The sequence below is a fragment of the Phodopus roborovskii genome, unplaced genomic scaffold, assembly GCF_943737965.1.
Source record: "Phodopus roborovskii unplaced genomic scaffold, PHOROB, whole genome shotgun sequence".
Classification (NCBI taxonomy): domain Eukaryota; kingdom Metazoa; phylum Chordata; class Mammalia; order Rodentia; family Cricetidae; genus Phodopus; species Phodopus roborovskii.
This window is the reverse complement of record NW_026125059.1, coordinates 20,041,647-20,055,352: the sequence shown is the minus strand read 5'-3', so window position 1 is coordinate 20,055,352 and position 13,706 is coordinate 20,041,647. Positions and strand designations below refer to the sequence as shown.

General features: G+C 52.6%; 1 protein-coding gene across 1 annotated transcript in view; it reads right to left on the bottom strand.

The window, feature by feature from the left end:
• Nucleotides 1-989: 989 nt before the first annotated feature.
• The window catches only part of Kiaa1755 (KIAA1755 ortholog), a 58,286-nt gene continuing 45,569 nt past the window's right edge, over nt 990-13,706 (bottom strand). Inside the window, exons 9-14 of the mRNA XM_051187634.1 lie at nt 12,269-12,367; nt 11,277-11,425; nt 8,865-9,003; nt 6,658-6,780; nt 5,868-6,080; nt 990-2,064 (exon numbers count right to left, since the gene is read on the bottom strand). Coding sequence (XP_051043591.1) covers nt 1,363-2,064; nt 5,868-6,080; nt 6,658-6,780; nt 8,865-9,003; nt 11,277-11,425; nt 12,269-12,367 — 1,425 coding nt within the window. The 3' untranslated portion in view covers nt 990-1,362. The remainder of the gene's footprint in view (nt 2,065-5,867; nt 6,081-6,657; nt 6,781-8,864; nt 9,004-11,276; nt 11,426-12,268; nt 12,368-13,706) is intronic.

The window sequence follows — 13,706 nt, the reverse complement described above, 5'->3', positions numbered from 1 at the left end:
CTCCTCAGCCCCTAGAAGTGTGAGTCCAATAAACTCTCATTGTTTGTAAGTCAGATTGCCTGTGGCAATCTCTGATGGCTGCAGAATGGACCACAATCATCTAGAAAACACTTGAGCAGGCGGCCCCGGTGTAGCCTGCAGCCTTCCCCAGGCCTAGAGTGTGTGCTGCGGAGGGGCTGTCATTCCCTGGGCAGGCTTCCTTAACAGTCACCTTCACCTGTGGTTCTGCAGCAGGCAGAAATCCTGCTTGGAGAAACCCTGAGTCTCAGAGAAGATTCTTGAAACTGTTTGAGGCTGAGACATCCCCTGTGGCACTTCATCTTCCCAAGCCTAGTTCAGGGTTCTCTCCTTACTGGTGGGGGTGGGCAGGTATTTCACCCTCCTCCCAGGACCTGAAAAACTCAGGCAGGGCTGCCAGGAGGCCATCTTGGTAGTCAAGACTGAGAGCCTTGCGAATACTTGCAACATGTCAGTGCTCAGAGGTGACACTAGGGGGCACTACACTCACCCTATAAAAAGCTAGGTGCTGAAGACCTAATAGTCATTGAATCCACCCCCCTCACCTGCTTTCAAAGACCACACCACCCACCTCCACTGTTGCCCGATGACACTGGGCGCAGCTGACACTGAACGTGGGACACTAAGATTAAGTAACCCTTCATGGGAAGTGGAGGTATGTACGGAGTGTAAGGACAAGATTCCATGTGGTTCCTTGAGTCTGAGATGCGAGTCCGGTCCCCAGGGAGAACTCTGCATCAAGCAGTCTCTCCCTCTGCCATGCTCCTGTCCCTGTCCACCAGAGTCAGCTCCTGGGAGCAGAGGGTAAGGTCTGCCTCCCCTCTCAGAGGGGCATCTCAGAGGCCTCCTGCTGTCCCCTGCTGTCTCCCAGCAGACCTCAGCAGGATGGAGCTTGCTTGACAAACGCCTTTTATTCCCGCCCCCTTCCCCACTCCTGCTTACCACCCTCCTCCCAGTGGCTCCTGCACAAAATTGAAAAGTTGTTGTCTCAGGGGCTGTGACTCTGGGGCTCAAGACAAGAGGCCCCTCCCTCTACGTTGTTACCCATGTGAACCCCCGAGTCATAGATGGGGTAAGACTTTTGCCAAGGTGGCCCCAGCCAGGCTTGCCGTATGACACTCTGCAGTCACAGCCCAGTGTCTTTGATTGAGTCTGGATTCTGACTCCCATGGGCACTATCCGTGTGGGCAAGAATCCATCATCATCTTGGAGTTTTCTGGAACCAGAAGGTGGCCCTCGTCACACTGTTTCCTGGCCGTGTCTGATAGTGTGCTATGGGCTCAGCAGATCCTCTCGATTGGTCCTATCCCAGTCCTCAGAGCTGATGTGATGATTTAGGTCCAGTTAGAGGGACGCAGGAGGGCTTGTGTGGGGTGAGTCCTCCAGGGATGTCTGTGAATCTGTTCCCTCAGAGGAAAAGCTGCCCCCAGTTGGGTGGGAGGCCTTGCTCTGTCTGGGAAGGTGATGCCAGGAAAAGAGAGAGGTGAGGAGCCGCTCCAGCGTGGGCTCGGGGAGCTTGGGGGCACCTCTGCCTTCCTCGGTGTCCACAGTCTGGCCAGCTTCCTGGGGTGGCAGGCCTGCCCACATGTCTCTGCTCTGCTCCCCTTGGAAGACATGAGGAGACCGGTGGGATTTTGGCACGTGATCCACAGTCAGAGAGCCCTGTAGGGACCTGTCCCATTTGGAAACCACTTCTCTAGGCAGACCCTGGCCCTTAGCCGCTGGCCTGCTTCGGTCTGTGTGTGCCGATTGGGCAGCAGTGACCTCTGGGCATGGGCAGTAGGCAAGTGCCGTCCTCAGCAATCCCTGGATCTCCTGATGTCGCTCCTGGGCCTCTTCCCACAACTCCTGGCCCAGGCCGGCCCAGCTCAGGGAGGCCACCTGCAGCTTCATGGCCAGGAGCTTCTCGGTCTGGAACTCAGATGCCAGGCGCTTCAGGTAACAGTGGAGGCGGAGGTGGAGCTGGTCCCCGGGGCTGGTCTTCGACGTCTTGCCCTGCCTGAGTTGGGTCAGCAGGCCCTGACAGTCTGTGTGGAACCGAGACATCTAAGGACAGAAAGAGGGAGGGAGGTGGGGGCTCCATGAGGTCAAGATGAGACTGTGAGTCAGAGCATTTACGTCAGCGTGGCTGACGGAACTATTAGTGCACAGCCTGGTGTGCACAGCCTGAAGTGCGACAATGATCTCTGGTGACTGTCATCACCATTATCCCCTTTCTTTTGGGATCCGTACCCCTGCCACCTTCATATAAACTCTAGCACCCCTGGGCTCTTCAGGCCCCTTCTAACAGACCCACAGGCCAGCAGACATATGACAAAACAAGAGCTGTAAAAAATTACCAGAAAACCCTCTTCAGAACTGAGGGCCGGGATGGCGAGCAGACTCAGTGGATAAAGTGCTTGCAGCACATTCATGAGGACCTGAGTTCAAATCCCCGGCACCCACATAAAAGCTGTAAAGGGGAGCTTGTAACTGTAATCTGCTGGTGTGGAATGGAAGGCTGAAACAAGGCAATCTCCACAAGTTCTAGGGCCTGCTAGCCTGGCATGCTGTGACAAATGACAAGAGACTGTTTCGAAAAAGGTGGAAGTGAGAACTGATACCGAGGCTCTGTCCTTTGACCTCCACGGGCATGTGTGTGACACACCTACACACAAACTGAGTGTAGCTAGGCCTGTTGGTGTAAAGCTGTCTGTCATTCTGGCCACTCCAGAGTTCAAGGCTGGATGATGATACATTCAAAGCCTTCCTGGGCTACAGAGTGAGTTCAAATCCAGCCTGAGCAATTTAAGGAGACTGTCTCAAAAAGTCAAAAGGCTAGGAATGTGATTTGGTGGCAGAGTGGAAGAGTGTTTGAGGCTAGGTTTAATTCCCTGCCTGGGGTGAGGAGATGGGGTAGGGGAGCTGAGACACTGAGGGAGGAGGGTTGCTAACACAACCCAGAGTGTCATCAGTTTGTCTGGTTCCATGAGTGTCCCTGATCACTACTCTGATCTGGGTTAGTAGCCCATTTCACAAAGGGAGAAACTGAGGTACAAAACAATGAAACCACTTGTCCCAAGTAACACAGTGAGGTGGGGGATAACTGGAATCCCAGCCCGGATCCAACCTGCCTTCTTGTGCCCAAAGAAAAGCTGGCTCAGGCAGGGGTGGGCAGTCAGCCCAGCAGGCCTCACAGTCCATGCACTAGCTGGGCCTCTTCCCACTGTGTGACTCTGCCTGTCCCCAGCACCCACTCTTCGACACCCCTACTGTACGATAAGCGGCTGATGCAAAGAATAATCTCTCTCTCTCCATTAATTTAGGGCCGAGAACAAGCCACTGGCTAAGGGACAGCAGAGCCATTTGCTGCAAGGAGGCATCTTTCTGTGAATTAGGGGAGCTTGTCTTTAGATAAATGGCTTCATATTCACAGTAGCACTCAGAGCCCACGGCACCATAAATCTCCCTTAGCAGCCAATCGAGTTAGGATTATTTAGGGCAGAAGTTACAGCACTCGGGCGCCCCACCTGGGTAGAGTCCTGTCTGAGTCCCCCACTTCCAGCCAAGCCTGACAGTCATGGCCAGTGACTCAGGCACCATCTCCAACTCCTCCTCGCATAGAGGAATGATCAGGGCAGCAGTGCCCAGCCCTGGTTAAACTGCCCGAGGTGGACGAGGGACAGTCAGGCCTGCTCCCTTCTGTGGTGCTCTTCTCCTTAGGAGGAACACGACCTCGTCCCAGGCCCAGCCTGACCTCTTCCCTCTGTCTCCCCCCCCCCCTTTTTTTTTTTACCCATCTCAGGCTAGGACACCACATGTGCCCTGACACCTCAGAAAGCTCACAACCCAGAGGGCACACCAGAGACAAGCAAGTGCCAAGCAGTGGATCATTTCAGATCCTGAGGGGCACTGTGAAGCTACGGCGTGGTAGGTGTAGTGATCAAGACAGGCCTCGGCTTTTCTTGCCAAGGAACAGCTTTCCAGGCAGTGGAAAAAGCAGAAAAGCAGGTGCAAAGGCCTCAATGCTAGGAGTTGGGTTGATTCAGGGAAGGCTGCAGGGAGGAAGTGGGTAGCATCATTGGACGAAGAGAAGCTTCCAGATGGCCTTGATGCTAGGTGCATTGCTCTGGGGGTTCCTCAGATTTAACCTTTTCTATCTTTAAAAATAATATTTTATTTTCCATGCATGAGGGTTTTGCCTGCCTGAATGTCTGTGCACCCCATGTATGCCCAGAGCACGGGGAAGCCAGAAATGTGTATTGGATCCCCTGGAACAGGAGTTATGGCTCATTGTGAGCCATTGTGTGGGTGCTAGGAGTCAAACCTGTGTCCTCTGGAAGAGGAGACAGTGTTCATAAACACTGAGCCATTTCTGCAGCCCAAATCTGCTTGTCCTACTACCTGGCTGGGAGTACATTCCAGCCAAAGGTCTGGATTTGAATTGTAGTACTGCTGTCTGCCAACTCTGTGACTTTGGGTGAGTCATTCAACCTCAGCACAGGACTGCTGTGACAGTGAAATGATTAGACTATAGCCTGACACTAGAGACTGGTGATATAATATTTATGATTTCTTAAAGCTTGCCCGAGGATTCAGAAAGCAAAGTCAGCCACAAGCTATAGAGGTCAGTAGGTGGTGGCACATAACTTTAATCCCAGGATTCAGGAGACAAAGGCAGATGGATCTCTCTGAGTTCAAGGCCACTCAAGGATACATTAGAGTGAATCAGTCTAAAAGAGAATTAGAGCTCACACCTTTAATCCCAGCATTAGGGAGGCATATAAGACGGGAGCAAGGTCTTAGTATCAGGCATTCATTCTCTAGCCACATTGAGAGTAGGAACACCCAGCCCTGTTAGAGGTAAGGGCTGACTGATAGCTTGGCTGCTTCAGGTTGAACCCCAGTATCAGTCTCTGGGTTTCTTATTTTTTGTGTTACAGACCCCACGCCAGTACTAGCCATTGCTAATATCAATAGGGGCTGAGGTTCAGAGAGGTGAGGACAGCAGTTGAGGCCACACAGCCCACATGTGCATATGTGGCCCCTGTCCTGAATCCTGGACTCTGCCCTCCTGTGCTCTCAATGGTGAGGGAGAAGGGTGTCCCTTCACTGCCACTGCTGACGGCTGCCTGCCTTGTCCCTGACCCAAGGAGACAGAGGAGCCCTGTCCTCCGAGTCCCCAGGCATTTGCGAGTTGCCTGGGTCCCTCCCACTGCCCTCTGAAGCATCCCATGTCCTCAGCTGTCCCTTCATGCCCCGCCACCCAACAGCTGGGAGGTGGGGTCAATCTCCTCCCATACTCTGTCTTTCATGGCAAGTTCAAGGGGCAGCTGAGGGCACAGGACAGTCATGTGACTTCTTTTCCAGGCGGGACCCAGCTCTTCTAGCCTTCTTTCTTGCCCAGAGGCCTCAGTTTTTCCTCTAGAAAAATGGGGCCTGGATTATATGGATTTAGGAGATCAAATCCTACTCAATGACTGCTCAATCCTACCTGAATAGCTTACTCCTTCTGGGCCTAGGTCTTCTCCTCTGTAAAATGGGCACAATGCAGGTGGCCCTGATTAATCCGGAAACAGGCAAGTATGAAATGTTCACTCGCAGGATCTACACTCAGGCAGGCTTTCCTTCTAATTTAACCACTTCTCCCTCATCTTCACCCTGACTACTTGGCAAGGGAGCCTGCCTGTCTTTGAAGAAGGACCCAGGCACATCCCAGGGCAGGCCACATCTGCCTCCAAGTCAGCTTCCTTTCCCTGCTCTCCACCGTGGGAATGAATGTCATGAGGCGCCTCATGCTGTGTCCCCGACCCTGTGCCACCCCAGGAGAGGGTGTGGGTTTGTTCTGATGGGCCATGAGGCTCGCTCACCTTCTTTCTGAAGCGGTGGAGGTGGAGCAGGGTCTCCAGGTCAGTGCGCTGCCTCTCGGCTGCCATGTAGAAGTGTGTCAGCCTGGCTTGGAAGGCCTGCTGTGTGGAAGCAAAGGCTACCAGGTCTGGGAGCCCCATCTCACCTGCCCCTTCCTCTGCAGCTCCCAACTGGGCAGCCTGCTTGGACAGTTCCAGGCCCTGGCGGTACTGGGCCTGAGAAAGAAAAGGACATCCACTCAGCTCCTTCCTGAGGAACTGCCCAGCAGTCAGGAGCTGCCACGGCCTTCTGAACCTCAGTTTCCCTATCTGCAAAGCTCAGCCTACAGTCAAAAGTTTACGCATCCAACAGTCCAGGCCTTTACCTTGGAAGTTCACATTCTTCTGGAAGGTTCTGTGACATTAAAGCCTGGGTCAGAGTCTTTGATCTCCCACAGTCCCCTTTACTGTGTCCAGGCCAGTCCCATCCTCCACTGCCTGGGAGTTCCCTGAGGGCTGTGACAGTCCACAGCCTCCTTTGTCTATCACAAATGTGACATCCCTAACTGTCTCTCCAAGCTGACCCATCAGGCTAAGGTCTAGGCCCTGGAACCTGCACTTTAAGAAACCCTTGATGGTTCTAATATCTTTGTTACTTGGTCTTGGAGGACTTCCTGGAGGGGGTAGAACCTCAGATGATGCCTCTGTGGTCCAGGCTATCCCCTCACTGACCCTGGAAGCTCCCTTGCACTTTCCCACCCCTGCATCTGGGATTTAGAAGACCCCTCTTGACATCTTGGGTCCTGGAACATACCGCAACCTGCAGGAAGAAATCCTCAAACTCAGCGTGGACTTTCTCAACTTTCTCTGCACATAGGTCGACAGGGGCAAGTGCCTGTAGACACTGGCTTCCTTCCTGCTCCATCCAGTCATTGACCTGGGCAGAGGATAATGGTTCATTACGATGCCATCCTGGGCCAACTGTCTACTTCCTGGTGTGTGTCTACTTGCATGGGCTTGTGCATGCATGCATATGTATGTATGTGTGCAGGTGGGTGTATGTGAGTGCACTTGTGCGTGGGGACCAGAGGTCAACTTGGGTATTGCTCTGTAGGAGCTCCCCAACATGATTGATTGATTGATTGATTGATTGATTGATTGTCTTGTCTCACTAGGATCTGGCCTGGGTCCTGGCTGGCTAGTGAGCTCCTGAGCTGACCCCCGACTCTGTCTCCTCAGCACTGAGATTACAAGTGTATACTGCCACACCCAGTGTTTTATGTAGGTTTTGTGGATCAAACTCAGGTCCATGTACTTGTGTGGTAAAACACTTCACTGATGGAGTCATCTCCCTATTCCCTGGACTTCTTGAGGGGCCAAAGCCTTCATGTCCTCAGTCAGTCTTGGGCCTGGATGGATGGAACCCCTCCCAATGCTGGGCAGGAGAATGGGGAGAGGGGAGAATGTGGCTGCATTCTGCAAATGTCAGTGGGCAATGGCCTCCCTCAGCTTAACCCTGAGGGGATATGGTACTGTGAGTGCCCTGCACCTAGGAGACCCTCTATGTGTGTGTGTGTATGATTGTGGGATGAAACTAAGGTGGCATGCGGTCACAGGAACGCAAGACCTGTTGGTCTGGCCACTGACTGTCATTTGGCCTCTGGGGGATGGGCTCCCTGTCTTAGGGCATGTAACTGAAGCTGGACAAGCACCTGCCAGTGGCAGAGAGTCTGCTAAGAACTCACTGTGTTACTGCCTGACCCTTGCTTCAGTTTATGTGTGATGATGGACAGGCATTATGGGGCCTGGTGTGCCATGAATAATGGATGGGCATGAACAGCCAGTGTGGGACACATGGTGAAAAGTACTGCTGACCTTGTGTCCTTTGAATGTAACTGGCCTCCATAATCTCATAGGGAGTGGCACTATTAGGAGGTGTGGTCTTGTTGGAGGAAGTGTGTCACTGTGGGGGTGGGCTTTGAGGTTTCCCATGCTCAGGACACCACCCAGTGTGTCAGTTGACTTCCTGTTGCCTGCACGATGGAGCACTCTCAGCCCCAGCACCACGTCGGCCTGCACACCGCCGTGCTCCCCGGATGATGACAGTGGACTGAACCTCTGAAACTGTAATCAAGCCACCCCAAATAAATGTTTTCTTTATAGGAGTCGCTGTGGTCATGGTGTCTCTTCACAGCAATAAAAACCCTAACTAAGTCAGACCCTGTGATGGTTAGCGCTAATTCTGAACATTACAGAATGCAGGATCCCCTAGGAGACTAGCCCCTGGGGTTTATCTTGGTTTTGTGAGTTGCAGTGAGAGCCCTGCCCACTGTGGGTGTTACCATTCCCTGGCTGGGATCCTGGACTGTATTCTCCTGATTGTGGATGAGTCACGATCCTTCCACCTGGACCACCACTACCATGATGGACTATAAAGCAGAATAAACTTCCTTGGGTTGATTTTGTCAGAGAATTTTTGTCACAGCAACAGGCAAAGAAAATAAGGCATTCTTGCTATGGGGATACCAACAAAGATACTTTGTCTTCAAAAAGCTCAAGGCTAGAAATGAGGGTGCCGAGGCTTGAGCAGTCAGGTGACCTGAGGGTCAAGACTATGTGCCCAGCTGGGATGACCCCGCCCAGAGCAGACAGGGATATGTTGGCTTTAAATGCTAAAGCCAGATGAAGAGGTACCAACAGCTCCCTTATCATACTCGAGATGGATAACCACAGTGGGTGGCATCTGCCTGGCCTTGTTTTCCCTCTATGTGTTGGGGAATCCCAAAAGCTCCCATGTCACTGGTAAGAGACTATGCTGGAAGACAAAAATAGTCACAAATACTGTAGTCCAGGGCACACACACAGTCAGTAAGTGCAACCCTTATGTTTGTAATTAAATCCTGATTGGACGGCTTATTTTCTGCCTTGGCCCCAACACCAAGGGCGGCCAGCCTGGTGTTTTAACAACAGAACAAAGGGACCCTTGTAAAGCACCATGTCCCCCAGTAGCCTCCCCTTCACCTGGTGGATGGCAGCTTCCAGGTGGCCCAGGCGGACACGGAGCTCCAGCCTTCGGAGGAGGTGATTGGACACAGTGACCAGGACGTGAAGCTGGTCGTCCACAAGGTTGTACAGGGCTGCCGCTTCAGTCAGGCGGCTCCTGAAGGGGAGTGAGGGCAGGGATGAGAAGGCCCCTCCCAGTGCATGGCATGGGCCTGCCCTCCTAATCTGTGGCCCCAGCTGGGCTGCTGTGTGACCTGAAGCAGATCCCTGGCCCACCCTGGGCCTCATCCTTGAATCCACAGACACAGCAGGAACTTGGCAGAGTATGAAGCCAGCTGGCTAGATCTGAGCCTGGACCCCAGTCCTGCTATCTGCTAGTGTGGGTCCTTCTGCAACATCACCACTTTCGGGTCTCTGGTTTCCCGTCTGGGAAGTGGGAATGGTAACAGAACCCACTTCCCAGAATGGCTGTGAGCAGTGAAGTGGTCGATGCAGAGGCTTCCAGAAGCACAGCACCCACATTCCATCCCAGGCCTCTGCATGAGGCCGGGAACTTTCTAGCGCTGCTTAGGGTGTTCTGAGAAGCCAGGGGACCTTCCTTCCTTCGAGAGAAACACTCATAAAAGTGCCAGGCACTAGAGGCTGGCTGATGCTCACACATCCATTTGCAAGACCCTATCTTCCCAGAGTCCATTCTGCAGGACACAGGTACAGAGAGGCAACTGTAACCCACAACGGTCTTTTGTTTCTGATAGAGACTCAGTGTCCTGAGCTGGCTTCAAACTCTTATGTGACCAAGGATGACCTTGAACCTGGGACCTGTCCTGCCAGGCATTTTTAAAGTGACCAAAGCCTGGGGATCTAAAGCAGGAACTTCTCTCGTGGAGATGCTCAGTGAAGGGAGAAACTGGAGTCTCCCGGCAACTGCCCTGGGGAATCTGTTTGCGGACAAAGATGATGGAAGGAAAGACTGCCTTTCCAAGGGGCCCTTGTCATGGGTCCTACATCAGAAAAAAGCCCAAGACTTCTAAAGAAGGGGCCAGCCCAGAGGGCTGCAGCCACCAATAGGCACTGAATAGGAAAGGACCGCAGCGAGCATAGGCCCACAGCGCCCCCTAGTGGAGCTCCAGCTCAAAGGTCTGGAGGGACCTCAGGTAGATGGGAGGCTTTGGGCAAAGCAGGTGAGGTGGAGCATGGTGGGTTAATAACTGGGGCAGGAGGTGGCCCACACTAGACACTAGGGCCCACCGTTGTTTTGGCTCCACCTGCATGAACCTGCCCCTGGCAGGTTCTAGGGGTGTGCATCAGGGTGACATGCACTACCTACTTGCTGGCCCCACCACAAGCCATATGTGTGACCCTAGGAAACTCAGTTAACCTCTGTAAGTCTGGGGTTCCTCCACTGTATCAAAAGTGGGAATTACATGAGTCAATGTTTACAGTTCTTTAGAACAACGCACACACAGACCACATGTTGGTTCATTGCACAAACTGTTCTGAACTGTGTGCATAAACTTTGCATTTGGTTCTTGAATATTTGCATGCCTTTGTCTTACTAGAGCAAACAATTCTAATTACTGACCGATGCAATGACATGCTCAGCATCACTTCTTTGGGCTCAGAAGCATATCAGATTTTGGAGTTTTTCTGATTTTAGGTGTGCGTGCGCGCGTGTGTGTGTGTGTGTGTGTGTGTGTGTGTGTGAGAGAGAGAGAGAGAGAGAGAGAGAGAGAGAGAGAGAGACATTTGCATTTCAGATACATCTTTACACATAGCCTGAAAATAATTTTGTATAATCGTTTCAATAATTTTGTATACGAAGCTATGAAGCAAAGTATCCCTGGTTGTAATTTCCCCACTGTGCCCAGACTATCTGAGAGTTAAGGACAGGCCAGACATCTGATTTTCAGATTGAGGAGGTTTCACTTCTCAGCAGTTAAGGAAGCTGGTATCATCCAGTCAGGTCTGTCACTCACCTGTGGCTCCTGAGGCCCTTCCCCAGGCTGAGCATGGGAAAGACAAGACCTGTAGGGATAGTCACCCAGCTGTCCCAGCCTTGGGTTCCTATGGGCCTTATTGCTATTTCTCTGTGCTCAGCCTCAACTTCTTCTTGCTAAATAAGAGTGGTGTGGGCAGCACCAGGCTCTTGCCAGAAACAAGTGAGACAGGTCTTGAAGGGCTTGGGCCAGTGTCTGGATTGGAAAAGGGCATGGTCCATGTGTGGAGGGAGGAAATAAAAGGGTTGGTCCTCCAACATCTGTCTCTGGCTGAAACTGGCCAGAGATGAAGGAGGGAATGGTGAGGCTATCCCCAAGGCTCAGAGGGTGAGGAGCCTGTGACCTAGCTGTGTCCCTAGACCCACTCTATGCATTCCCTTCACAGGGTAGCCCCACTTCTGAGAATGAAGGAAGGAAGATGGAGTGTCTATACCTGACATCAGGGTTGGCCTTCAGCTTGCTGGCCTCCTGCTGCAACCTGGCCAGAGTAGCTCCACCTTCCCTCTGGAGAGCCAGCAGGCCTGGGTCCCTCAGCACAGCCTCCATCAGATCCTTGGACTTGCCCAGGCACCTGGTGGCCTCCTGCCAATATAGGGGGTGTCCTGATGCCCAATCTCCACTCACCCCTGTAGCCTTCTGGGGCCCTGGCTCTCCCAGCTGGGTATACAGGCATCTCCAGGAAGTCTGCCCTTTAATCTCTAGCACATTGCCTGAAGCTATAACCCTCTTATCATCGTGGTGACCTCACTGGTCCTGGCTCCATCCTCTATTGGGAATAGCCATCCCAGACTCTAGGTTGAGCTCTCTGCTGCCCTCGGGCTTCCCCAGCAGCAAGAAAAGGACATCAAAGGGCATGCCTCACGATCCCCTGCTTCAAACTCCCCAGGGCTTCACTGCCCAGCCCCTTTCTTTTAACTGTGCTCCACATATATCCAGCTACAAAGGCCCTGCCTCAGGGCCTTTGAACATGCTGGCCCTCTGCCTGGAGTTCATCTCCCTTCAAAGACATAGTCTTTCTTTCAGGCCTCAATTAAACACCATCTCTTCAAAGACCACTCGCCTTCCTCACTCTTATCACTTTTATGACATTTGGCACAATTTGTAACTACCTTCTTTTTTTATTTTTCCCAGTTTGAGGTCTCTTGCATCCCAGGCAAGTGTTCTACCACTGACCTACACCCCCAGTCCCTCATAACTACCCTTTAAATAACCACTCAGTCCCTGCACCATGAGCCTCACCAGAGCAGAGGCAAGTCGGTTCCTCAGGCTGGGTCCCCAGTGCAGGGCATATGGTGGATGCCCGAGAACTAGCATCTGAGTGACAAACTGAAAAACAGTGACCACCGAGTGTCCCCTTCCCAATGCTCTCGGTACTTATAGGCTGAGGTATGCTGGAGGCTTCCCTACTCAGGGATCCAAGCTTACCTGCATCCCGCCAGGGGGGTCACCCTTCTCAAACTCTTGAATGGAAGCCTGCAGCAGGGATGAGGCCTGGCGAAGGTCAGTGAGGAATGGGCCCAGCTTCTGCAAGGACAGGCGCCAGAGCGCAGGACTCAGCCTGGGTGACCAAGAGGAGAGATGTCTTCCCCCCAGGAGGACATGGGAAGGCACCAGGCAAGGCTGCTAGAACTTACACTACGCTAGAATCATCAGGAGAGCTGGAGGTCTAGGCAACTCCCTGCCTGACTCTTTCCCCCACCTCTAGCCCACCCCACCCCACAGCTGAACCAGTGCTCTGGGGCAGTGTGAGCACTCCTACCAAGTCTCCAAGCCACAGCGTTACTGCTGCAAGCTCAGGGGACCCTCTAGTGTGGGGACAAGAGTCAGAGAAGAGAGAAGGGCCTGAGCGGTTCGAAGACCCTGGGGGTCCTCATAGAAGGGGCAGGATGGGGGTGAGAGGTTGGGATGGAGAAGCACCCTCGGCCCAGCTCAGCCATCGGCTAGCTGTGAGACCACAGGTAAGTTTCTTAATGTCTCTGGGCTCCACTTTCCCTCTGAGAGGGTTTGCTAGATTACTGTATGTACAGGACAGGGTAAGGGTTTGCTGGATTACTGTATTACAGGATTTAGAATAGCGCCTAGAACATGCCAGACTCAAGATCACCATAAGTTTTATACTGGATGACCCAGTAAAATTTCACTTGAAGGGACAGCCTGAAAGCTGAAGCTCAAAGGTCGCTGGGTTAATGGAAAGGATCTGGAGAGGGAACCTGGAGCCTGAGAGCAGGACATGCCACTGCCATGTGAGTACATACTATTGCTCCACACCTTCAGGTGAGTGATTCTATGCCCCCCCAGCCGCTGCCAGGACGCCAAGACCAGGATGCCCACGCCCCTTATGCTAAGTGTTCTCTAGAACTGGCTGAAAATGACTCAGATACCTGATGCCAGGTAGACACTGCCTTGAAAGCTGTATTGATGTGTTTTCAGAAAACAAGTCTGTAGGTGGTCCATTGGCATGAAGCGCCTCCTTCCCTCCCCCCTCCCCATTCTCTTCCTCTCCCCTCCCCTCCCTACCCTATCAGTTATTATTATTGTTATTATTATTATTATTATTATTGGGTTTTCCAAGGCCTGCTCTACAGACCAGCCTGGCCTAGAACTCAAAGAGATCTGCCTGCCTCTGCCTCCCCAAAAGTTGGCATTAAAGGCAAGTGCCACAACAGCCCGGCTCTTTTGTTTGTTTGTTTACTTTTTATTGGGAGAGAAGTGCGCACGCCATGGCGTGTGTGGAAGTCAAAGGTGTTCCTGGAGGTGACTCTGTCCTCCCACTTTTACGCGGGTCCGACGGATGGAACTCAGATCATCAGGCTTGCATGACAGGCACTTCTACCCACTGAGCCATCTCACTGGCACTTTCTCT